Source organism: Triturus cristatus, chromosome 5_1 (genome assembly GCF_964204655.1).
Source record: "Triturus cristatus chromosome 5_1, aTriCri1.1, whole genome shotgun sequence".
Taxonomy (NCBI): Eukaryota; Metazoa; Chordata; class Amphibia; order Caudata; family Salamandridae; genus Triturus; species Triturus cristatus.
The window spans coordinates 647,838,933-647,863,332 of NC_140587.1; the positions used below are offsets into that span (position 1 = coordinate 647,838,933).

The 24,400-nt window shown below is 48.7% G+C and overlaps 1 protein-coding gene across 1 annotated transcript in view; it reads right to left on the minus strand.

Moving 5' to 3' along the window:
• Positions 1-139: 139 nt before the first annotated feature.
• Positions 140-24,400, minus strand: part of TGS1 (trimethylguanosine synthase 1) — a 255,651-nt gene continuing 231,390 nt past the window's right edge. The window contains exon 13 of the mRNA XM_085605608.1: positions 140-487. Within this exon, the coding sequence (XP_085461734.1) occupies positions 377-487 (111 nt within the window). The 3' untranslated portion in view covers positions 140-376. The remainder of the gene's footprint in view (positions 488-24,400) is intronic.

Consider the following 24,400-nt stretch of genomic DNA (forward strand, 5'->3'; position numbering starts at 1 on the left):
CTCTTGCTTTGAAGTAGTAAAAAACAATTAGAAAATGAACAAGTACAAAACACTATAGCACGTGGTGCCTGAAATACTAGAATGGTGTGTAAATTAAAAATGTCTAACTTGAAATATGGATTGAAAAATATACAGTAAATGCTTCAAAAAGACATTTTATTGAAAAAAGTACAAATGCACAATTTTGCTGTTCAATTTACAATATAAACATACAAAACACATACACACAAATGAAGACATTGGGAGAAAATGCATCGTTTCAGTACATTATTACGATGCATGCAGACTGCTATATGATAATGAGCGTATTGGCTTATATTAAGCAGGGGCGTTATGTGATTATGTGAAGTCAAATTTAAAACAAAAGCCAGGAGTCCTAGGGTCTCCGGATCAGGTCGCCAAAGTATGCTGTGATTGTCTTTAAAGCATTGTTGAGAAAATTCTGTTCGATTTCGACTTGCCCACCTGGACCAGCTAAGGAAGCTACCTGTAAAATATGAAGAGAAATGCAATCAATTCCCAATCCCTTATATATCCCTTTTATACATCAAACATATGGTTTTATACAAATGATAAGGACAGCACAGCCCTCAAAACAGGCGTAGTTTTTAAACCACAACAAAGACACGTCCGGAAGTCAGAGTACCAAATTTCTATTATTGTGTGGTATCGTTAGCACTCAGACGTGATTTAAATGACTGGCTCTTTCATCCCTTTATCCCACTTTTGCGGTTGGAACTCCGATGAGATTAATAAGCTGTTTGTCCTGGGGGGACATGGGCTGTGTTATCCAACAGTCTAGGTGCTGCAACTAGGTGTCCAGAATTTCATAACCCATTTATACAGATAACATATGTTATATTGAAGTAAATGTTAGCCATGGCTTGTTAGGGGATCTAAGTAGTTCATAGAGAGCCAGATTTATGACCATTTTTAGCGGTCGCAAACGGCCAATCAGGCTGTTTGAGACCGCTAAATAGGTCTGGGGTATGTACAAACCCAATTTTGCAAGTAGGTAACCTATTACCGACTCGCAAAATCGGGTTTGCAACTCGTTATTAGGAAGGGGCGTGCCAAGGGAGTCCCTTCCTAATAGCGACTCGCAGTGCCAATTAATGTTTTGTGACCAAAATGCGGTTACAAAACATTTGCATTTTACTGCTAATGGAGAGTTGGTGGTAGACCTGTCGCAAATGGGAAGGGGGGTCACCAAGTGACCCCTTTTCCTTTGCCAACGTAGGACCAAATATATATATAGGAGCAAATATATATAAGAGCAAGCAGTGGTCCCATGGACTACTGTCTGCTCTTAAAAAATGTAATTGAAACGTTTTATTTTTAAAACGCATCCATTTTCCTTTAAGGAATTCAGGCTTTAAAGAAAACGGGCTGCGTTTAAAAAAAAAAAAAAACAGCTTTATTGAAAAAGCAGTCACAGACCTGGTGGTCTGCGGACCCCAGCAGGTCACCATCCCTGTGAGTGGTGGCCATTCCTAATGGGTTGCAAATTGCGACCTGCCTCATGAATATTAATAAGGTAGGTCCCTTACAACCCATTTGGGAATCACAAACAGTTGTGCAATCCATTTTGCGAGTCGCAAATAGCGCATCGCATAAAAGAAAATCGCAATTTGTGACTCGCAGAATGGAATGGTCATACATCTGGCCCTTACACTAAATGTTTGTGATTCCATCTGTAATACTTACTAGCTGAATACCTGCTAAATAAGCATTTCATACATGCAACCAACTGAATACTCTGTACAAAACCTGAATAAACAGGCTTATTAATGTCTTCTAGCTTGCCTTCTTGAACAGTAAATGCGTCTCAATACATGTGCTTCTACTGAAGGCAGTACCTAGAGGTTTTGTGTTGTCTTTGTGCCTTCTGGAATATCTACGTGCATGACTTGTTCCAGTCCAGTGTCACAATAGAAAAGAATCCAGGAAAAAGCAACTTGTGGTAAAACAGTATAAATGGTAATAATGAGATTAAGGTGTTTGAGGTGAGACTAAGAAATGCAAGTATTTCAGAGGCACACTGTGAACTACCTGTTCTCTGAAACTCATTTATATCCCTGCAACAAAGTAGAAACAGATGACCAGCATAAGAGACAACAATTACAAACATTTCCGATAAATGTGAAAAAGCGAAGAAAGTAATTTTTGAAGGTGACTTCACTGTAAGAAACTAGACGAAATTTGTAGTAGTGTACTGATCTCTTGAGTGAACAATATGATACAAAAAAGGGCAACTCAGGGCCCAAGCAAAGAGCTAGTACATTTTGTTTAAAATACAATGGCTCATGCAGTCACGGATGGAAATAGAGACAAAACTGGTCAGCAGGAAAGAAAACGAATGATATTGATCGGTCCTTATGTTACATCATTTCCCTTTATTAAAGCAAACAGACCTTAGAGAAATAAACACACACGGTAAACAACGTTTACCCCGAAACTTTTTCAACTAAGGGAATCACAACGCGGTTGTTACAACGACCGCGTTGTGGTTCCGCATACCATTACTCCACAAGTCGGAAGAACGACTTGCGGAGGGGGGGAGGTGTTGGATTTAAAATCCAACACTTTCCCTAGTGTCCGCACAGACTGGAGTTGGAATAGTAAATTATACTATTCCAACATCCAGCGCACCCCCCTCCGCAAGTCGTTGTTCCGACTTGCGGAGTAATGGTATGCGGAATCACAACGCGGTCGTTGTAACGACCGCGTTGTGATTCCCTGCGGGGAAAAAGGCTGCGGAATAATGTCGTAGATTCAACACACACAGATATATAAGGATTTTTGCATATATGCAGCAATCCTAGGAGACATAAAAACGGTTTCATGTGACAAATAGAAGTTCAAGAAGGCAGCAAGGTCCAAATGACACAATCTGGCCAGATAATTAAAGTATAGACACTTCTATGTCTGCTTGAATCAGTGGCCATGGGTCGACCCTCGTATTGTTTGTTGGATAACCCCCCAGGATAAAAGTTAACATTCTTTTAGTTCACTGCCCTTGCATGTCTCCGTTTATCCTCCTGCAACTAAAATTACACTGGTGTTACCGTAGTTGGGTAAGGCTTGTCTTTCAAATACAGTCACATTGTATTTGAAATATTGGCTTAGTTTCTAGTGTCATGTTTCAGACAATACGGCTTTCTCAAAAGCGACGATCTGCGATGGTGTCAAGTGGGCGGACGGTAGGGAAGTAGATCTGTTCTGTAATCCCATGGCGCCCATTTGTGTATTGTAGTCTTTTTGTAAACGTATGTTGTAGTTTTCTAAACAAAAAATGAGTGTCTCTAATTTCATTGTGACAACATTTGTTGCTCTTGAGAGCCTAAGGAAAGTACTTATGTTTCTTCTTTAGAAAGTGATAGAAAGGTTTATGAGGGCGGTTACCTTTCTTATATTTTCCTCCATGTATGAATCGGTATCTGAACTAGAAGGCTTTCCGGCTTAGGAATGAAAGATGTATAGGACAGGGGAGATATTCTTTTCAGTTTCTCTCCTACACCATAAAGCCGGATAGTGGTGTAGGAGAGAATGAGAAGAATAGGACAGGTGATAGTCTCTTGCCTGTTACTCTCCTACACCAAAAAGGCTGATGGTTCAGGCATCTACAAGTTCCAGCCAATCCCTCAGATAGAGAATCAAAAGTGAATGTTTTCTTCAGCTAGTTTAGCCCTCATATCCATTAATGCAGTTTGCCTCCCGGGAAGATACAACCATTCATTGTGGGCAATGGCTGGTGGGATCTTGCAGGTCATTCCCCAGGACCGCAGGGTGTCTCTGGACCAAATTAAATATGATGAGCAGGAAGCTACGAAGTATGTGCTCCGGATTCAAATGCCTGCTCTATATCTAGGAGGGCTAAAGCATAATGGTCCTGTTCCAGGCAGGGAGCATGAAGAACGTGTGCCAACCGCCTCAGATTACAGTGTGTTCCTGCACAGGATAAACCCTGACTGGTCCGGGTGGACCAGTTTTGGGAGGTAGCGGAACAGGCGCGCTGCCAATCCACGGGCAAGACATTTTTAATCTATATTCAACAAGGATAAGGGGCGATGGGAAGCCACATCTAGAGGGTCCTTCCCTAAAATGGGTACCAACACACAGAGACATTTTCATGGAATCACAGAGCTCCCCCCACTCCAGAGCCTCCAGATACACCGGCAACAGTATATTGGCCATAGTCTTGGGGAACATCCTATATAATGCTGCAGGCAGTCCGTCTCCCCCCGGGGCCTTATCTGTCTTGAAGGAGTCTATGGCCAGCAGTGTCTCCTGCTTTGTCATGCGGCTCTCGTATTCTGTTCGTTCCTCACCCTCCAGACACGTCAATGGGAGCGCATCCAGGTAGACCATGACCATTTGCCCCAGAGCATCATGGGGCAACGTATACACTCTCCGAAGATGCTCAGCCAATGTCCCATTAATAGCCTGTTGAACGTATATCCCATCCAGAGCGGTCATTCATAGCCAGTATGAGTTCTGCGAAATTCTCTTCCTTGATCATCCTGGTCAACATGTGCCCTGCTCCATCTCCCTCCATGTGCAAACAGCGCCTTTAAGAGACCCTAACATGCTTTTCTAGCCTATCCAATAAGGAGTAAGCCTTCCTTTTGGCCTCGCCCCACTCCAGGCGTACCTCCTGGTCATGTGGGAGGGCTATTTCCAAGGCTGCCAGTTTTTCTCCCTGGATTGTCAGGTCTCTCTCCAATTTTTCTTCCTGTATTATCAGGTCTCTCTCTCCAACGTTTGTGGGATGCCTATAGTGGTTGCCATCCCCACCCCTCTAAGTATTGCATTGTGTGGCCCTATTCGGAGTACTCCCCCAGCTACATGTAAAGTAATCTGTCATGGCGTCCGCGATCACCACCTTATATACCGGGTCAGTGAGGGCCTTTGCTTTCACCTGCCACAATGGTAGGAGTGGGGCAAGGGCGAGTGGTCGGACAGATACCTGGCCAGATATGTTGTGTCTGTCATCCTCAGTGTTGCGTCTGCCTGCATTAATAAAAAGTCTTATCTACGGTACATGTCGGCCGCCGGTGTGTACAGGAATATGTGTATGTCCATGGGTGCACCAAATATCCACCAATCCCGCCATCATCTGCTTGAGGGCTGAAGTCATGCAGGGCTTTGAGCCCTGATGTAGGGGGGATCTGTCTAAGTCTCCTTCAAGTGTGCACTCGAAATCACCAACTACGATCATCTCTGCGGGAATGTGCCCCTGTCGTCCTCCCCAAATTAGTCTGCGCAGTCTATGCTGGGTGCATAAACATTCACTAGGCACAGAACGGGAGTGTCCAGGGTCACGTACAGGCTGACGTATCTCCCTTCCGTGTCAGCACACATTTGCAGTGTTCTAAATGGAACTCCAGGGTCTACCCATAAAAGGGCTTCCCGTGCAAATACAGAATAAGAGGTTGCATATACCTGAAGCCTCCATTTTGTCTGAAAGACTGGCTATACATTCCCCCGATAAATGTGTTTTTTGGAGAAACATGATCGAAATACTATAGCGTTTTAAGTACGCATGTATTCTGTGACACTTCTCTGACCTGTTTATTCCCCGTCCATTCCCAGTGGAATACGCATGTTTACTCCCTGTACCCTGTATGACTAGGGGTAGAAGGCCACGTGGCCCTACCACTGGGCTTCACTATCCACTGCAGCATATCAAAGTTCCATCTGATATGAGGCGCACTCCCACAAACTACATCAACAGCATTCAACATTCCCAAAAACAACCCATCCAAAACCCCACCCTTAAGAAGAATATAAAGAACTCCTTCCGGCGCAACCTATGGCTTAAAGGGTACTGTCACTTCCCCTCTCCCTCCTTCCCTCAACTAAACCAACTAAGGAACCCTTTGATTGAAGCACAAGCCAAGAAGCCAGGTCCCCCGTGAGCTGCGAGACCAAAAGAGGTACTCAGCAGACCGCAAAAGGATGGGCCCTCTGCAATCTCCCACTGTGGAGTGCAACACGGTGTTACTCATCCCACATTCACAGATGAATTTCGCCAACTGGGTAAGCATGAGCCCCTTCTACTTTACTTGGGATCTCATAACAAGCAGACTGGACTACGGAAACGCCCTCTACGCCGAAATCAACAAAACCCTGCTACACGAACTCCAGACCATCCAGAACACCGCGGCCAGACTCGTCCTCGGTATCACACGACATGAGCACATCACCCAACACCTGCGAGACCTCTACTGGCTTCCCACTGAGAAGAGGGTAACCTTAAGACTACTCACCCACACCTATAAATCCCTCCACAACACCCGACTCGCATACCTCAACGATAGAGTCTCCTTCCACGCACCCAAAAGGAACCTCCGCTCCGCCAACCTCGCCCTGGCAGAAACCCCTCGCATCTACAGAACCAGAACGGGTGGAAGAGCCTTCTCCTACATCGCAGCCAAAACCTGGAACGAGCTACCAGTCAACATCAAACACTCCCCCTTGGGGCATGTGGCGGGTCTCAGTCAACTGGAATAAGACGTGCCTTTTCCCTGTTCAGGGTGGTAGAGGTGAACCACCAGATGTGCTAGACGTGAGGTGGGAAAGCAGCTTCGTGACTTATCTAGGAGCCCGGATCTATCACAAACCTTCTGACCTGCTAGAAGGTAATATTGGAAGAGCGTTACGAACCACCAGGAGCAATTTTGAATTCTGGGGGTCCCTTCCACTTTCAGTAACGGGGAGGGTGGCGTTGCTAAAGATGGTAACCTTGCTACGACTACTGTACTACTTTGGCTCACTACATCTATGGATACCGCAAAAATACTTCACCCAACTCAAAACCATGACTACGGGATTTTTATGGGGCTCTGGGAGGCGCAGAGTGGCGCTCACTACCATGCTGCGACCCAGGCGGGAGGGGGGATTCGCAGTCCCTGATTTTGAGGCCTATTACCACGCAGCCCAATTTCAATGGTTCACAAAGTGGATGGCCAGGGGATTACGTCTGGAGGAAGAGAAAGGGGACATGGGCCCGGACCTGCACCAGCCTTCTCGGGCACTCTTACGGCTCCCTTTAAGCAAACGAGAGACCCCGAGGGAACTGTGGGTGGTGCAGCAATGCTGGAATCAGGCCAACAGAAGAGCCAAGGTGGGACCCTCGTATGCCCCTGAGATCCCGCTGAGGGTCTGCGAGGCATTGCCACATGGGGGGCGATTGACAGCGATTGCGAGATTGGGAAGAAGTGGGGAACTCCACTATTGGAGACCTCTATGAGGACGGCGTCCTCTTACCCTTCCAGGACCTTTTAGACAGGTATGAACTGCCCAGTCATGACTTTCTCTTACATGCTGCATTGACGGCAGCCATCCGTAAGCACTGGAAGAAGGGGATGGCGAACCACCGACCTCTCTCCCCTGTGAATATGTGGTATATGTGGCAGGGACGATCAAAGCGGTAACCTACCTATATAGGCGAATTACACAGGAGCTCAGGTCCCCTTTGGAGAGGCTACGCATTAAATGGGAAGCGGACCTTGGGATCCCTATAGAGGAGAAGCCGTGGGAGGGGTTGATGGAACGGGCGTGGAAATGCTCTAGAAACGCGAGATTTCAGCTAATACAGTTTTATGACTTCCACAGAGCGTATCTCACCCCACACAAAATTAACGAATTTTTCGGATCCCGAACTGCCTGCCCGCGTTGTAAACTAGAAAATGCTAATAACATCAATTGGGTTGAGGTTACACTCCCAGCTTTTGGCGTACTCGCTAGGCTCACCACCGACTCTGTGCTGTGATTGGACTGTGGTACTTACCCTACCTTACCCGTTGCCCCTTCTGGGACTGATTTTCCCAGTTTCAGCCGGGACGGAAGTACAACCGGCATAGTGACACACAATTCTGCCTTCCTTTGCCCATTAGCCCTGAAGAAGTCGTAAGGTAAACTCTCTGACGAAACACGTGTTGGCTGGGCATTTGGTCACCAAATAAATCTACCAAGAAGGAAAATACTAGTCAACGTATTACTGTTTACTGATTTCTTGTTCGATTGATTTCTTTGTTCATTTACTTACAGTATTTGTACTGCTGACGCTCTACACGTGTGCACAGATTTTCTGTTTTTCTGTACTAGACTTCGGTCTGCTTAGGGGGTTTAGGGTTAACCCCCCCATCTGTAGCACCGTATTTATTCTACCTGAAACTGACGTTCACACGCAGAGGTGCCATCACGCACCGCATACTAGAAACCCCACGCGAGATTGAGCTAAATGTGCTCTTCCTGTGCTGCTACATCGCTTTTGCTCCCGTCCTCTTCCCGTTTCTTTTTTTTGTGCTTTCTCCTTGTTTTCTTCCTCGTTTTTACTGCTTTCTCCTTCTCTCCTGCTTTTGAGTGACTTCTCCTTTTTTTTCCCCAATTTTTTTTGTATCTTGTTGCTTTTCCCTCATTTTCACTGCTTTCGCCTTCCTTTTTAGGTCTCGCTGAGCCCAGCGCATGCGCTGGCTCGGAGAGACATTTTGTATGTGAGTTTTCAAAGTGCTGCTGGCTGGCCTAGCGCTTGCGTTCATGCGATCGTGCACGCGCAAACCGCCAGCCTTCAGCAGCACTTTGAAAACTCGTGCTTTAGTGCGTCATCGCAATGACTTTCGCTTTCACGGCCGCGCAGCGTTACTTTTACTGCCGCGCGGCCAATGCTGGTTTCTTTTGTCCACTTTTCTTTTTCTGTCCTTATTTAAATTTCGCTCTTTCCCCTATATTACATTCCTTTCTCTCCTTCTGACCATTCTACCTGTGCTATTTATCTCCAAACAACCCCAGTCCTATTTCCCTCTTTAGCTCGTTGTTCTCTTCTTTCTTTTTCCACCTCTCTCATTTTTTTTTTTTTTTTTTTTTTTTTGAAACCGTTTATTGCAATCTCAAATATATACAAGTATGGGCCTACAACCTTCCGGCCGGCCGCTAAAGTGACGATAACAAAGGAGAAACATACAATGAGGCACTTAGATTTGCATAGACACTAAGGCAGGAGGTATCAACAACGCAGGCCATATGGCTCAGAGCCCGCAATACGGTTTCATTTTCTACAACACAACAACATAAGTAAACACACACCCGCAAGGCAACCCACGATCGAGAGTGACAGCACGTGCTCCTCAAATGGGGGACCCCAAACCATCCACTGAAAACCCCCTAGAGGGGAAGGGAAACAAGTCCAGGACTGGGGGAACACTATGCTTGGAGCTAGGGAAGGGAGAAAACTAAGGGGATGGAGCTGGTGAGGCGGAAGGCAACAACGGCGGCTCGCAGATATCCCCGCGGAAGGCGTTCCAGGGGCCCCATATCTTCACCCATGCACCAGGCTTACCCCGCGCCACATACACCACCTTTTCTCGGAACATGCACCAATCCATGTGTTCTTTCCAGGCCGATACCGCCGGGGACCGCTGGGATCCCCACAGCTGTGCAACGTCCCGCTTAGCCACCATATAGCCCAGAGTCACCCATCGCGTCTGCGGAACTGAGTAATCGGTCGGTTCCCACACATTCAGCAGACATCTCCTCGCTTCAGGCAACAGCGCGACATGCGTAACCGCTCGCAGGACCTCATGCACACCACGCCAGAATCGCTCCACCCTCGGGCATTCCCACAAAATGTGTAGAAAGGTCGCTGAGGCACCACATCCACGCTTACACAGTCCGTCCTCGGCATAGCCCATACGCAGAAGCCTTGGCCCCGTCATGTACACCCGGTGGAGTATCTTAAGCTGGACGAAACGAAGGCGAGCCGGGATGGCCACCTCCTTCGGAGAGGCCACCGCGGAAATCCAGTCCTCGTCGTCCAACTCCAGCCCATCGGCAACCCAGGCCTCGCGGAGGCCAGTCAGTAAGCCCGAGCGATCATTTATCAATTTCTTGTAAATGAGGGAGATCGTGCTGTCCGGAACATGGCCATCTAGCACTCGATCCTCCAGGGGGGAGGACTCCGGGATGGAGGCCACGTCTGGGAAGACGGAGCCCAGTGCGTGACGGACCTGCAGGTACCGAAAGTATTCACTGCCCCGCAGCTGAAACTCCGCCTGCAACGTCTCAAATGTTTTAAATCCTCCCCTCGTCCAGAGATCCCCCACTGTACTGATGCCTATAGTGTCCCACTGCGCAAAGCCCTTTGAGGTCCACAGAGAGCCCAACCTCTCGGACGCATACAGCGGTGACGCCCGGGTCAAACGGTCCTTCCAGCCCATAGCTGCACTAGCCGCGTGCCATACTCGCACCATAACACGCGTGGGTCCCGTCAAGCGGGAATCGGGCACACTAGCGTAGAGCGCTCGATTGTAGTCGCCACCGGGCAGGAGCATCTTGTCCATTTCAAATGCCGGGTTTAGGGCGGGCCCATAGAGGCCGTGATTAATTGCAGCTAACTGGGAGGCCCAGTAATACCGTTTAATATCCGGGAGGGCAATCCCTCCGTCGTACCACGGGAGCGTCAACTTTGCCAGGGCTATACGCGGCCTCCCGTCCCAGAACAGGCGGCGCTGTAGACCCTCCACTTCACGGAAGTAGCGCGCTGGGACCAGGTCCATGGTGTTCTGGAGAGCGTACAGGAAGCGCGGCAGTGACATCATCTTGAACAAAGCCGCCCGGCCGAGCGGCGAAAGTGGCAAGCGCCTCCAGCGCGCGACATCCTCCTTCAAACGCTGGAGGGGGGGAAGCAAATTTCGCTCGTAGCGGGCCACTGGGTCAAGCGTAATGTAGACACCCAAGTATCGAAATCCCTCCGAGGCAATCTGGATCGGACAGCCCCGCGGGAGGACAGGAGCCTCCCCGGAAAGCACATAGACACAGGATTTGGCCCAGTTGATGACAAGGCCTGAATTACGGCCAAATGAGTGCAGAACATCGACCAGGACAATCAGTGATTTACGCGGGGAGGCTAAATACAAAAGGATGTCGTCTGCATAGAGAGACACGCGGTCCTCATACTCGGGGGTCCAACGGAGACCTCGGATAGAAGGGTGCCACCGCAGCCACTCCGCCAGAGGTTCCAAGGCCAGTGCGAACAGGAGCGGCGACAGGGGGCAACCCTGTCGCGTGCCCCGTCCCAGCATGAATGGGGCCGAGACTCGACCATTCACCACCACCTGCGCAAGTGGGTCCGAGTACAACAATTTGACCCAGCTGACGAAACCCGGCCCGAAGCCGAACTTCGCCAGCATCGCCCAGATGTACGGCCACTCGAGTGTGTCGAACGCCATGGTGGCGTCCAAAGACGCCAAGATGGCCGGCTCCCGCACGAACGGAACACGCGCTAGCACGCCGTGCAGGCGTCGTAGATTAAGAGCCGTATTGCGATGGGGAATAAAGCCGGACTGGTCTTGGTGGACCAGGTCGCCCACCACGCCGACCAGCCGGGTGGCGAGCACCTTGGCGAGGATTTTAGGCTCCGCATTCAAGAGCGAGATAGGCCGATAGGATGTGACTCGGTCTCGAGGCCTCCCCTCCTTGTGGATAACCACGATGGTAGCCAGACGCTGGTCCGGCGGGAGGGAGCCCCGCGAGTGGGCCGCAAGAAACATCGCGCGGAGGTGGGGTGCCAGTACATCCGGTCGCAGCTTGTATAACTCGATAGGAATGCCGTTCGGGCCCATGGCCTTGCCAGAAGCGACCGAGCGGATGGCGAGGGCGATTTCGTCCGAGGTGGGGGCGGCATCCAACAACTCCCTGTCCTCCACAGAAAGGGAGGGGAGCGCGATGTCACGCAGCAGGGCATGGGAATCCTCCTCCGAGCAGGTAGAAACCGGGGAATATACCTCGCGGAAATAATCCGCGAAGCAAGAAACAATGCCTTCCGGCTCAGTGACACGCACGCCATCCGCCCTCTCAATCAGCGGGACTACACGACTCGCTCTCTCCTTCTTATCCAACCACGCAATCAACTTGCCCGCCTTATCACCCACATCATACAATCGCCCCTGTTGCTCTCTGCTGAGGCCCCTGGCCGCCTCCGTGACGAGGGCCCTATAGGCCGCCTGCTTGAGGTGCAGAACGTGTAGCGCAGCGTCAGTCACCCCACTCCCCAAATCACCCTCCAATTCAGTAATTTCAGCCTCCACCCGGGTCACCTCCTCCTGTGCGCGCCTCCGGGCATGGGAAATAAAGGAGAGGGCCTCCCCTCTCAGCACTGTCTTGAAAGCCTCCCAAAGGGAGATAGCCGACAGGACTGACCCCACATTCTCCTCGAAATACCGTTGCAAGGATGTAATCAAGTCAGCGCGAATAGTGGGGTCGCGCAGGTACCAAGCGTTGATCGGGGCTACCCTGCCCTCCCCCCTCGGGAAGACACCAAAGTGCAACAGGAGCGGGGAGTGATCTGAAATGCCCCTCGCCAAATGGCGCACCTCCCCCACCCTCCCGGCATAGGCCGCAGGGACAAGGATATGATCAAGCCGCGAAAGGCTACCATGGGCACCCGAATGGAAGGTGTACTGCAGCTGAGTGGGATGCTTTAAACGCCAGCAGTCCACCAATCCCAGTGTATCCAAAAGGCCCGACAGCCACGCCTGTGCCCGGGGGAGGTCCCTAGGGGGATAACGATCCATAGTCCCAGAAACCACTGCGTTGAAATCCCCCCCAACCACCAGAAGCCCCCCCGGAAGGTCAAGAAGGAGGCGCCCCAGGTCCGCAAAGGTGGTGGACTGCAACCCCGGTGGGACGTACACTGAGACAAAGACGACCACTTTGCCCTCCATTCTCCCCACCAAAACAGCGTAGCGTCCCCTCTCATCATGGCGCACCTCGTCTATTTCTAGCGGGAGCGAGGTCTTGACCATAATGCCCACCCCCCGTGAGCCTGACGTAAAGCCCGAGTGGGCCACCAAACGATACCCACGTCGATTAATGGCACAAAAGGAGTTACCAATAAGGTGTGTCTCCTGCAGAAAGACCACATCAGGCGAAATCCGTTTCAGATACTGCAGGACCACACCCCGCTTAATCCTATCCCCCAGCCCGTTGACGTTCCAGGACAACAAAGTCAGGTCCCTACCCCCCATCACATACAGAAGCCATCATTTGTCCCCCGGAGAGCAACTCAAGAACACCAGTACAATAAAGGGTTTGCCTTGCGGTAGAAACGAACCACACCCCACCCAAACCCACCCATCCCAACAAAACTCCCCCCACCCTGCACCCCTGCATGAGCCCAGACAGCCCCCCCAAAGTGCAGTGTGCCTGTCGCCCCATAGAAGAAAACTAACTAGTCCCCCAGAGGAGGAGGGAGATCCCCCAAGAGACCCCGCACGACCCCCTCAGGAGGGGAACTTACCCTAACAGTCAATGGTGACAATAACACAGTCCGGAGCAAGGCCTACCATTAGTCTCTTAGTCCTGATCCGGCGGGCCCTCCCCACCAACCGCTCCCCCCCCGCCCCCGATCTCCGGGCAAAGTGTCCAGCCAGTCCCCGGCCGCCTCGGGACGATCAAAAAAGTGTGTGTGGCCATCCACCTCCACCCTCAGCTTAGCTGGAAAAAGCATAGAATATTTGAGATTCAGGTCTCGTAGGCGACGTTTGACACCCAGAAAGCTCAATCGCTGCTTTTGGACCGCCGGGGTAAAGTCAGGATAGAAATTAATATCCATGTTGTCCAGTCTGACCGGCCCTTGGAGCCTAGAAGTCTGCAGGATAGCGTCTCTGTCCCTAAAATTGAAGATCCGGGCGATGAGAGGCCTCGGAGGGGCGCCGATCTTAGGTCTACCCCCGGGGACCCTATGGGCCCGTTCCACAGCAAAGAATTTGCTCAGCCCCCGAGGCTGTAGGTGGGTGAGGACCAGGTCCTCCACGAACAGATCCGCTGCCTCCGCCTCTCGTCCCTCCGGCACCCCGATAATGCGGACGTTGTTTCTCCGGGCCCGACCCTCGGAATCCTCCAGTCGACGATTCATCAGGGCGCTCGCCTGGCCAAGCCTGCGCACCTCCTGTTGAAGGGCCGCCACGTCAGTGGTGAGGCCCGAGGTAGAGTGGGCCAAAGAATCGACCCGGTCATTTGTTTTCGACAGATCGGCTCTCACGAGGCCCACGTCCACGAGGACCGAGTCGATCTTCTGCGCCAGAGTGTCAAAGCGCTGGTCCACCGAGGCCTTCATCTCGGCGATGGCGCCCATGACGTCCCGGAGGGTCAGGTCCGTGGGCAGAGCGGGAGCATCAGTCGGGCCCGTGGGGGACTTACGCAGCACCTCTGGAGATCCCTTCTGGAGGGTGTAGCGGTCCATGCTATTGGATTGTTGGGCCGTGCCACGACGGGTCGACTTCACCTTGGCCCGGTCGCCATCTTGTTTTGTGGCCATGGTCGGAATCCCCCAAATCGAGCCAATCTCCTCAGAAAGGGGGCAGACAATCCCGTTCAAGGGCTCCGGGGGGGGGCAACCGCTGATCCTCAGGACAGATCGCTGCCGGCGGGTCGGCAGGGCAGCCCAACGAGGCCACAGCACCGCACACCGCCCCGCAACCCAACCTCGCCTGGCAGCAAGGAGGGCGCAAAAAGCGAAAGTGAAAGTGCGGGGCACGCGAGCCACCCAGCCTCACCCGCCGCTGTTGTTCACTTTGTGTCCGGATCGCCCCACTACTCCAGGACGGGGGGCCGGTGTGGAGAAGGCCGCAAACCTCTATCGATGCTCCCGCCGGTGTCCGAGGTCCGATTTAAAAACGGAAAACGGGCGTCACCTCTGCTCGGGCTCACAAATACAGTCCCCTCATCTGGGACAGGATTCTGTCAGGATTTATGTAGGAGGTCGCGGAGGTCCTCGGGAGCCTCGCACCTACGCGGCCATCTTGGTTGCGCGCTAGGCTCCTCCTACCTCTCTCATTTTTAACCGGTATTCCCTAGTTTCCTATCTGCGCTGCTTCTTTCTTGCTCCCACTTTCCATTTTCACTCCTCCACCTCTTGCTTGTGTCCCTTTAATATTGTCTTTTTCCTTTATTTTCATTCCCCTTCTCCTTTCAGCCCGTCTCATCCATTTTCGCCTCTTCCCAATCTCGATCTGCTCCTCATTCCTATTTTTCTCCTATTTTTCCATTCCCCTCTTTGCTATTTTCTTTCATATTTCTTTCCCTTCGCTCTTCTGCGTTCCTCCGGTTTCTACATTGTCCTCTCGCCTCTTTCAGTTATGCGCCTCTTCCCCCCTCCCCCCGCCTCTCCCATAACCCACGCGTCCGGCTGGCTGGTCGTGTCCTCACCGCTGCGGGAGCACTCGCAGTCCCTCGGCTCTTTTACTCAGGCACATCGCCCTGATTTCAGAGAGGCGCTTGATTCCTCCCAGGCCCCGACGCCTCCCGAGCCGGGGACAACGCTGGCCGCTCACATCTGCATTCACGAAGACCCCTGGGCCTCTGAGCTCGGCTTGAGGGCCCCTCGGCTGACACAGCTCGGATTCACGCAAACACTAGTGTCAAGGGGACATGAGCAGGAATCTCTTTATACTTTAAAAACAAATTAGAATTTAATCGTTTAATTCAGATTTTTAGTTTTGAAAAGAATGTCACCATTGTAAAATAAAATAAAGAAATAAAATGCATTTTCACCAAATGTAGTCGATGGACTTCTCGAATGTAACAAGCATTGGCATAGCCAATAGGTCTCGCCTTTGGGACCTTATAAGTGTTTAGCCATGCAACGTTGCATAACTAAATACTTATAAGGTCCCAAAAGCGAGACCTATTGGCTATGCCAATGCTTATTGCATCATGTCACTGTGTTTGGCCTTTACAGCCGCTCTCGGGCTGCCTTGTTTGCGCCACCTCGCAGAGAGAGGCGCAGAAGCCCTCTCTCTCTCTCCCTGGAGCCGGCGGGACGGCCATCTCTCACCCTGCCGGTGGAATTCCCGGGCTCCCACTCCCTCAGCCTGTTTTCGTGCCAGCCATAACCACTGATGCATGTGCAACATTCTGCTGAGGTCCAGGCGAAAAGACGCTCGTTTGATCTAATGGAAAGAACAATGTATGGACAGAGGGTGTCGTGTGTAGGAGGGACTTTCATTTCTGAAGGGTGGCTGCAAGCGAGGCGCGCACTTTGTTGTGTAAGTCGAACTTTGAAAAGCAGTGACCCGTTTTCGTCTTCGAGCGATGCACATTTTAAGCCTGGTCTGTAGTGATTTTTGAAAGGGGCGCCCTGATCAATAAATTGCACTGGTTCAGGGCGATTCTATACGGGATATGAGCACTTTTATACCGTGCTGGGTAATTTTGCACTAGTTCTCAGTACTTTTGCACTAGTTCTGTGCAGTTTTGTACCGGTGCAGGGTAATTGTGCACTAGTTTTGTGCAGTTTTGTACCGGTGCAGGATAATTTAGCACTAGTTCTGTGCAGAAAGTGTTGAACCCAGCCGGGCAATTTGTTAGTAGGTGATGGCAAATTGTGCACTGGTGCTGGTTAATTTTTTTACCACTTTCAGGGCATTTTTAAGTGACGTTCGCACTAATGACTCGTGCAAAAATAATATGCACACCAACCGGACGCTAAAAAGAGAACATTTTCGGCAGTCCGTCTGTGCAAACGTCAGTTCATGACTGGTGCAAAATTGCTAACATTTCACTTTCTGGCGATGAGGTGGGGGTGCATTTTGCCCATTGCCACCACAACACTCCTGCGAATTGCTCCCCTTTGCATTTTTCGGACTTTGTTTTGGGAACGGGCTTCTTACCAGATATCACAATTTTTCTGGAAGCAAAGTGATTCTTGTGAATTTCACAGTGCAACACAAGGTGCTCCTAGAACCTGCGATTTGCGACTGGGTGCTAAGTCCCTCAAAGGGGTGTAGATCTTTCCATTTCAAACCAATGAATATGAAGCAGCCCCCTCCCCTCAAGAGAAGTGTCTGATAAAAGAGGCAGCTCCACTCAGCCCAGTCCTTACCCATCTTGGCAAAGGAGAGCTGACTAAACAATATACCCTTCCTTGTGATCTTAGGGAGTATAGCTTTTGGAAACACAAGAAAAGCTTTACTAGGATCATGCAGGGTAATGTGCCTCGAAATCCAACCTTCCTGAGAGCAGGAGTTTTCAGTCAGGCGTCAGCGCGGCTTTTCAAATAATTCACGAGAATCCCTACTACTCTCTTCTTTTGTATTTTTCAGACCGGAATACAAGGGGTCTTGGGCACTCGCGTTCTCATTCCAGCGGCAAGAACGCAAGACACACACACACGGCAGCTTTCGTGACAAGAAGGCATGTGAACAGGATCCACTCCCTTACACAGGCTCTCTCTCTTACCCTCACATCCACACACACTCACATCCATGTGCCTCCTCACACTCCCCACACGCATGCACACTCACAGACATTTCCACAAATACACACAGACTCACTCATTCAGACATGTACACTCACTCACACACTCCCAGACACTAGCACACAGGTACAGGCAGACTCACTCACAGAAATGCAGATACTCACCCACACACAGGTACACTCACTCACTTAATGCTCTTTCTGAGTAGATCGTTTTAGGCGCCAGTACCTTCGCGATCGGGTCTGCAGCGTTTGTTAGCTGAGGTGTGGCCTTAATTCAGAATAGAGTCTCACTGCACAGTGACGCCTTCCTCGTACTGTCTTCTCCGTGCCTTATTTCCCCATCTCACATGTCTCATCATTTCTTCTTCTCTCTCTGCCCCCCAACACACACTTTTTTTTTTACTTTAGTAAGCGCAGAGTCGTCTTCACGGACACCGCGCTATGCAATGCTATAGGTGCTGCTTTTGGTATAGTAAATAACAATGCCTTTTCATTTTTTTTAAAGGCATTGCCATTCACAATGTCAATAGCTCAAAATAATGTCATTGCGCAGACCTATTGCATTGTAAATGCTTGTTCTCTGTTCTATTTGGGTCCTTTTCCATTGTTCTCAAATCTTTCGCCTTGCCTTTTCCCCCGTTTTTGAGTGCCTTTTCTCCGCTTTTCCTTTGTTTTCACTACTTTCTCCTTGCTTCTTTCCCAGTTTTCATTGCTTTCTCCTTGCTTTTTTCCCTTATTACCCTCCGGCGTGTTTTCCAGCCTAGCCCGCCTATCTCTCATCTTAAGACCTACTTAATGGAGGCCGCAGCACAACCCCATTGAGAAGGTTCCAGGCCCAGCTCTCTCCGTGCTGCTGCATCGATCTCACTCTGGTCTTCTCCATGCCTTTCCCAGTTTTTTTGAGTGCTTGCTCCTTGTTTCTACCTCATTTTTCACTGCTTTCTCCTTCCTTTTCCCTTATTTTTTGTGCCTTCTCCTTGCTTTCCCCTCGTTTTCACAGTTTTCTCCTTCCTTTTACACTGTTTTTAGAGTGCCTTCTCCTTGCTTTCCATCATTTTTCAATGCTTTCTCCCACCCCCCGTTTTTTTAGGACCTTCTCCTTGCTTTTCCCTTGCTTTCACTGTTTTCTCCTTGCTTTTCCCCAGTAGTGTCTTCTCATTGCCAGGAAAGAACTGTGCTGTTCCAATGAACAGATCACCACGAAGCAGTTAGCAACTCCAGCGCCTTGAGACCCTCACGGGTGATTTGCTGCACTTTATAAATCCTTGATTGGCTTAATGTGCATACATTCGTGTATGTCACTACCTAATTTACGAAAAAGTTAAATTATTTTTTTCTACAGATTAAAAAAAAAACAGAACCGTCTTAATGCCGCAGTGAAAATATCGGCAGGAAATGCCTGCTAGAAAACAAAATCAGACAGGAGGAAATCCGGTTCAAATCTTGAGGGAAGTAGAGGAAAATCTTGTCGAATAACTTTCGTGGCAGCTGCAACTCAAGGGAACACTTGAACACAGGCCAAACTGGGCTTCTCTTTGACCTGCGGAAACGAGTATGTTATATAAAGGAGACGGAAATGGCACAGACAATGATGAAATCTGTACCAAGCCAAAAAAAGTCAGAACAAAAGCTGCATGCGGCCTTTCTCGGAAAGTAAAGCCAAACAGCTATGCAAATATATGTGCTCAATGGGTAGTGAGTTTAGTTCACGTGAAGGTGTGAAACGGCAGTATCTGCCAGGCCTGCCGCCAGAAAGTTGCATTCTGGGATTTGTTCCGCTTCTTAACATTGCAAGCGAGGGATCAAAGTGTCACAGACGCCACATATTATTAACACGAATGCTCACCTTCTGCCGGGACTGAGAATAAAACAATTGTATGGAATATCGAATGGGGCCCACAGGAACATTTTGTACACCATCTATCCTGCCGCTGTACAGCATTTTTTCCACAGTGGACCAAATTCCGTAATAAAACAAGCCAAGCGCCTGTTAGTTATGAAGGGTGGGCTCCTCTGTCATGAAACAGATGTTGTTTAACACGCACTCTACAGTAAGTTTACACTTTTGTGTTCTGCTGGGCACAGCGACATCTGGCGCGGGGGCACTGATGCATTACAAATATATTGAAACCTCTCAGTCTTTCTGGCTGGCTCGTGTTTAAATTTAACACGCTACACTTCCTCTATTTTAATTCGAAAGTAAACAATTTATAGGGAGGAAACACCAGAGACAAGTGCTGTGCCCTCTGACCTGTTCAGCTGTTTTGGAAATGCATTGAATTGAAGGACTTAAAGCACATTTTCAGTGGTCTGCAAAACAACAAATCCTTGTTTTTGATGACTGCCCTTTGGCAATTCCAGTATACAAGCTACGCAAGGAGTCTAGGTTACCCAGTTGTCCACATGTAGACTCCATATGGACTTTTCGGTCGTCTCCAAGGATCATCTGCTATTGATCTTAGGCCGACATTTACAAAGGTGTGACACAAATGCAGCACGGCAACCAAAGCTGCTGCGCTGCGTGCAGGGAGAGAGCAGGAATGCGCCATATCTACCAAGACGCGGCACTATTGAGCACTCTTCCAAGCGCTGCCGCAAATCAGGCTGCCTGGACCAACGCACACACCTTTGCACAACAGTGGAAAGGGTCTGCTTCATGTCTAGCATAGGTTTCGTCCTGGAAGGGCTGCCCTCTAGTACAAGATAATACGCTTATGCCAACTTTAAAACTTTTCCCACTTTGGAAGTGTCCAAATGCAACGTGGGAAAAGTAACGAGAAATACCAGTATTTCTCCTTTCGACATCGGTTTCAGAATGGTGTTATTTTTTTTGTACCAAACCCAGACTACTATTGTTAACAGAAATGGATCTCTGTTACAGCCCATGGCAAAAGTGTCACATTCAATGGATGAGGTCATCAGAGATATAATTTGGATTTCATGAGTGATGTCATTAATGATGGCATTTAACCAGTCAAGAGTGATGATATACGTGAGGTCATAAGCACTGCTGGGCGGGGGCGCAAGCTATAGTTAAATCAGTGAACTATAACGGGAGAATTTCAGTATTTGTTTGGTTTTAAATGTTCATTTTTAACATGTTTTAACAACTAACTATGATATTAGTTTAACCTTCAGTGAATTTCTAGTTTCTTTTTTTAACGTAAGCTATTATTACCAGGCCTAACTATAACATCATTTTGCCTGTTTTTTTCAGTGAATTTCTGCTTTTTTTCATGTCAGGTAACCTTATATAACCATATCTACTATAACATGTTTTAACCCTTTTATTTTTTTCTGTAAATGTAGGGGTTTTTATTATCATATTCAGACAACATTCCCACTGGGCATGTTTGGGACTGGCCCAGGCCCACCCCTCATGTAAGGTCAACCGACCACAGCCTGCCTTCATGGGCTGCTTGCTGCACCTGGCCCAGTTCTGCCTACCTTCCATTCTCCGTTTGTGTGCTCCAGCTCTCTCTTTCCGGCTCTCCGTAGTTAGCCTGCTGCCCCTGCTGGCCTGTACTTCATGGTCAGCTTGCCACCCCTGGCCCCTGTTTGCAACCCCCCTGCACCCCGACACCATCTCTACATTGTCTGTTGTGCTGCCACTGCTTCTTCTGCCTGTCCTCCCTGGTCCTTTTTGCTACCCACTGCCTCACCTAGCTACCCTCGCTGGTCATCTTACCGATCCTGCCTCGCTTTCCCCTGCCCAGCGTTCTCAGTATGCATGCTTTTAATCCCTTCCTCCCTGGTCCACTGTGCAGCCACTGCACCTGTGCTGCGACTGCCCTCCGTTTCTGCCCCTAACCTCCTCATTCTCCGTAAGCATACCCTTTTACCCTCTCTTCCTGGTCCACTGTGCGCCCACACTCGTCCCTCGTTCTCTGTGTGAGCTCCATGCCGCCTCTCTCCCTATTGTATTAAGCTTCAGCTGCCTCCATTGCTGCCCATTCTCCTTGGGTGTGCCCCTGCCTCCTCCCTCGTCCATTGCCAAATTCAGTTTTGAAGATTTAAGCAAAAATAGCACAAAAGAAGCCCAAAACGCCAACTGCAATTATGTGGTCACACTGGACTGGGTCAAAGTCAAACGTTCAGGCCGAATACGATGGGATGTGGGCTGGATATAGAGACCAGACTTGTCCGGGTGGAAAGTTTACCGTCTAACTTAGTCCTGTTCCAAGCGAGAAACCTCGATTGGCACTTCATGTTGGTGGTGCAGTTGTCGTCGGTGTGAAGAGCTGGTCGCCGATTGTTACTTTGCTTTGCAACACAAAGAGCTCTGGGAGGTAAAGTCCGGAGTCTGTGCCAGGGAAAGTCATGTTGGCAGTCAGCTGCAGGTCCCGCGTTGCCCTCTGTGAGGTCCATTCATGTTCACAAGGAGACCCAGCACTGGTCTTTTGACGTGAAGACCCCAGAACCGCTGGTGTTTCACCTGGAGTCCAGTTCTTGCAGTTTTTGAGTTGAGTGCACTCTAACATCAGTCAAGGGTCCAGGACCTGGAGGAGCACCTCTTGGGGGTTAGGACTCACTTTAGCAGAAGCCAGCAGCAGGGTTCAGGCAGAACCAGTTGGTACTGGTCAGCAGCAGGAAAGGCCTCTTTTGTGTCCCTGTAGCTCAAAGAAGAGGTCAGCCAACTGACCCTCTAAATCACTTCTGAGGCCCTTGATTCAAAGTAAGTAGCTATAGTCTTCTTTCAGGCTTCAGGCAGCAGGGCAGTCCTTCGTCTGAGTCTCCTCAAGTCCAGGGGCATACTGATGAGAGGTTCTGAGGTGGCACTTTTATACCCAGTATCAGCCTGTCGAGGGGGGGGGTGTCACCCCTTTTGTACAACCCAAAACTGGTTCTGGTCCGTTTTACCAATTCCCATGGGTCAGAAATAGAGGGCAGATGGGCCCAGGAGTGAGCTGTACTTGCCAGTGACAGGGCAGGCATCTTTAGAAGTCAATGTGAAGGAGTAATGAGTGTGTCCAACAAGATATTCTTATTCGGTTCTTCTAAAGTGATCAAAGACAGTATTGGTATGGAGTATATTAATACAAGACAAATTCAATTGCGAAGGAACGTATTCCTGATTCTGTGTTTTTATTGTTTTTCCAGAGTGACACTGTTATAGCCAATATGTGTTTCACCCTATCAAGGCATGCAAGCCTAGGGCTTTTTCAAGGCTGTTCTCTACAGGTAAATTTAATAGCATACATAAGGTATATGTAGTCACAGAGAAGACACATTTATGGAATATAGCTTGCTCATGTGCCTTGGTCCCTAAGGGGATTGTCATTTTTACACGTTTTAACACTGTGGGCAAAGGTATCAACTCCTTAGAACTAGGCTGATACTCAAATACAGCAATAAGCAACTGAAAGATGACTAGTCAACCTTTGCAAATTGACTTCCACTGCACAGCAACAAGTGTTGTAGCGTTTTAGTTACTTTTGACCGGTTAGAGTTTGAAACACATTCATTTTGTTATAATCTACAGATTATGCAGCAGATGATGGATTATAGGGCAAATCTAGCAAATCCATAATTATCTGAAAAATGTACTAGCTTCAAAATCCCATAATTCCATTGGCCCTGGGTGCGACAAAGCAAACTAAAAAAATACAATAGAAATACCTAAAAGAACGTCTCTAATAAATAAGCATGTTGGCTTCTAAACACTGCTCTATTGTCTGTATGCAAAGCATACACAAACCATGAAATATAGGCAAGAAACGTCTTGCTAAGTACTAATTAGTCCAGTAGTGCCCGTTCTCGGTATCAACAGCCACTTCACCGAAGATGGGGAATGGACATATCCCCACCATCAGGTGTAAACCAATAATAGAATCATGTTCCAAGGCAGTTAAAATAGCGGTCACAATTTAGCAGTTTTGGAATCAATAAGGCATACCAATAGATAACCCACATACAATTTCCCTGACTGCCACACATCTCTCTTCACAAGGGATATACAAGCAAGGATAAACACAAATAGAAAGAGAAACAATCCCTTTCCCCAACAATAAAAATGATAAAAGAAGTATGCAAGCAGCACTCGCCTGTACAGAGTCCTCAGAACAATCGAAAGTATAGCACCTACGCACGATGCAAGTCCAAGCATGGAATAGAGGAAGAATTAATACGGAAGAAGTACTAGATCAACACTATTAACTTTCTTAAAGAGTAAAACCCAGAGAAGATCCCAAATCCCTATATCCCCCAGTATCCCCAGAGTTAGGGTTAACAGTAATGTATTCAAGTCACAGCAAGCAAAAGGATTTTAGCGAGCCTTTCCTCTAATTCCAGGAAGGTCCCTCAAATTCTGTTTAACACATCACGTTTGCTATTCAGCTTGTAGGTTACCTTTTCACATTGCTCAGTCTTATGAGTTTCTATTGACCATTCACTGCTATTTGGTATTGAATTCTGATGCAGTCCCTAAGAATACAGATCTTAACTGTTGCTAATGTGGTGGCTAGTTATCTATGTGTATGGACACTTAATTCCTTAATATCTATTACATCACGCAAAAGTGTCAAGTATGAAGAGGAAGGGACATTGGTGGATTCTAGTCTTTGTAAATGGGCCCATACCTCTCCCTAGTAGGACCTAAGCGACGGGCAGGCCCATAAACTATGGCAGAAGTCACAATACAGCCATACATTTCCAACAAAGGTCAAGATCTAGTAGCTTAGAACGCATCAGCTTTCACGAAGACCAGTACCAATCACTTAAAATCTTAGATAACAAGAATTTCATCTTAGTTCTCGAAGCATCCTATGATGATCAAGCATCAATATTGCCCGTTTATCCAGGGTGCATTCTGAACAGTTACTAAAAATAAACTAACGTAGGTGTAAAAAAAAAAAATGTAAAAAAACCGCAGTATGCTTACAGCATGTTGAAATAAAGGTACGAGTATCAAGTAGTGTTTTTTTGTCGCACAATAAACAGAAGAGTTCTGAGATGTACAGTTAATGTGCAGGGCAGAATAACACACTTGGTTTAAGAACATGGTGACCTCAGACCATAATTGTGAAGTAAGGGATGTTTAAGTATGGTAAGCCAAGCAGAGGGATTATGTGTATTATCTAACCTACTAGAACGGGCGGAGGAAAAAAATATTATACCATAGGAGCAGGCAGCGTTTAGA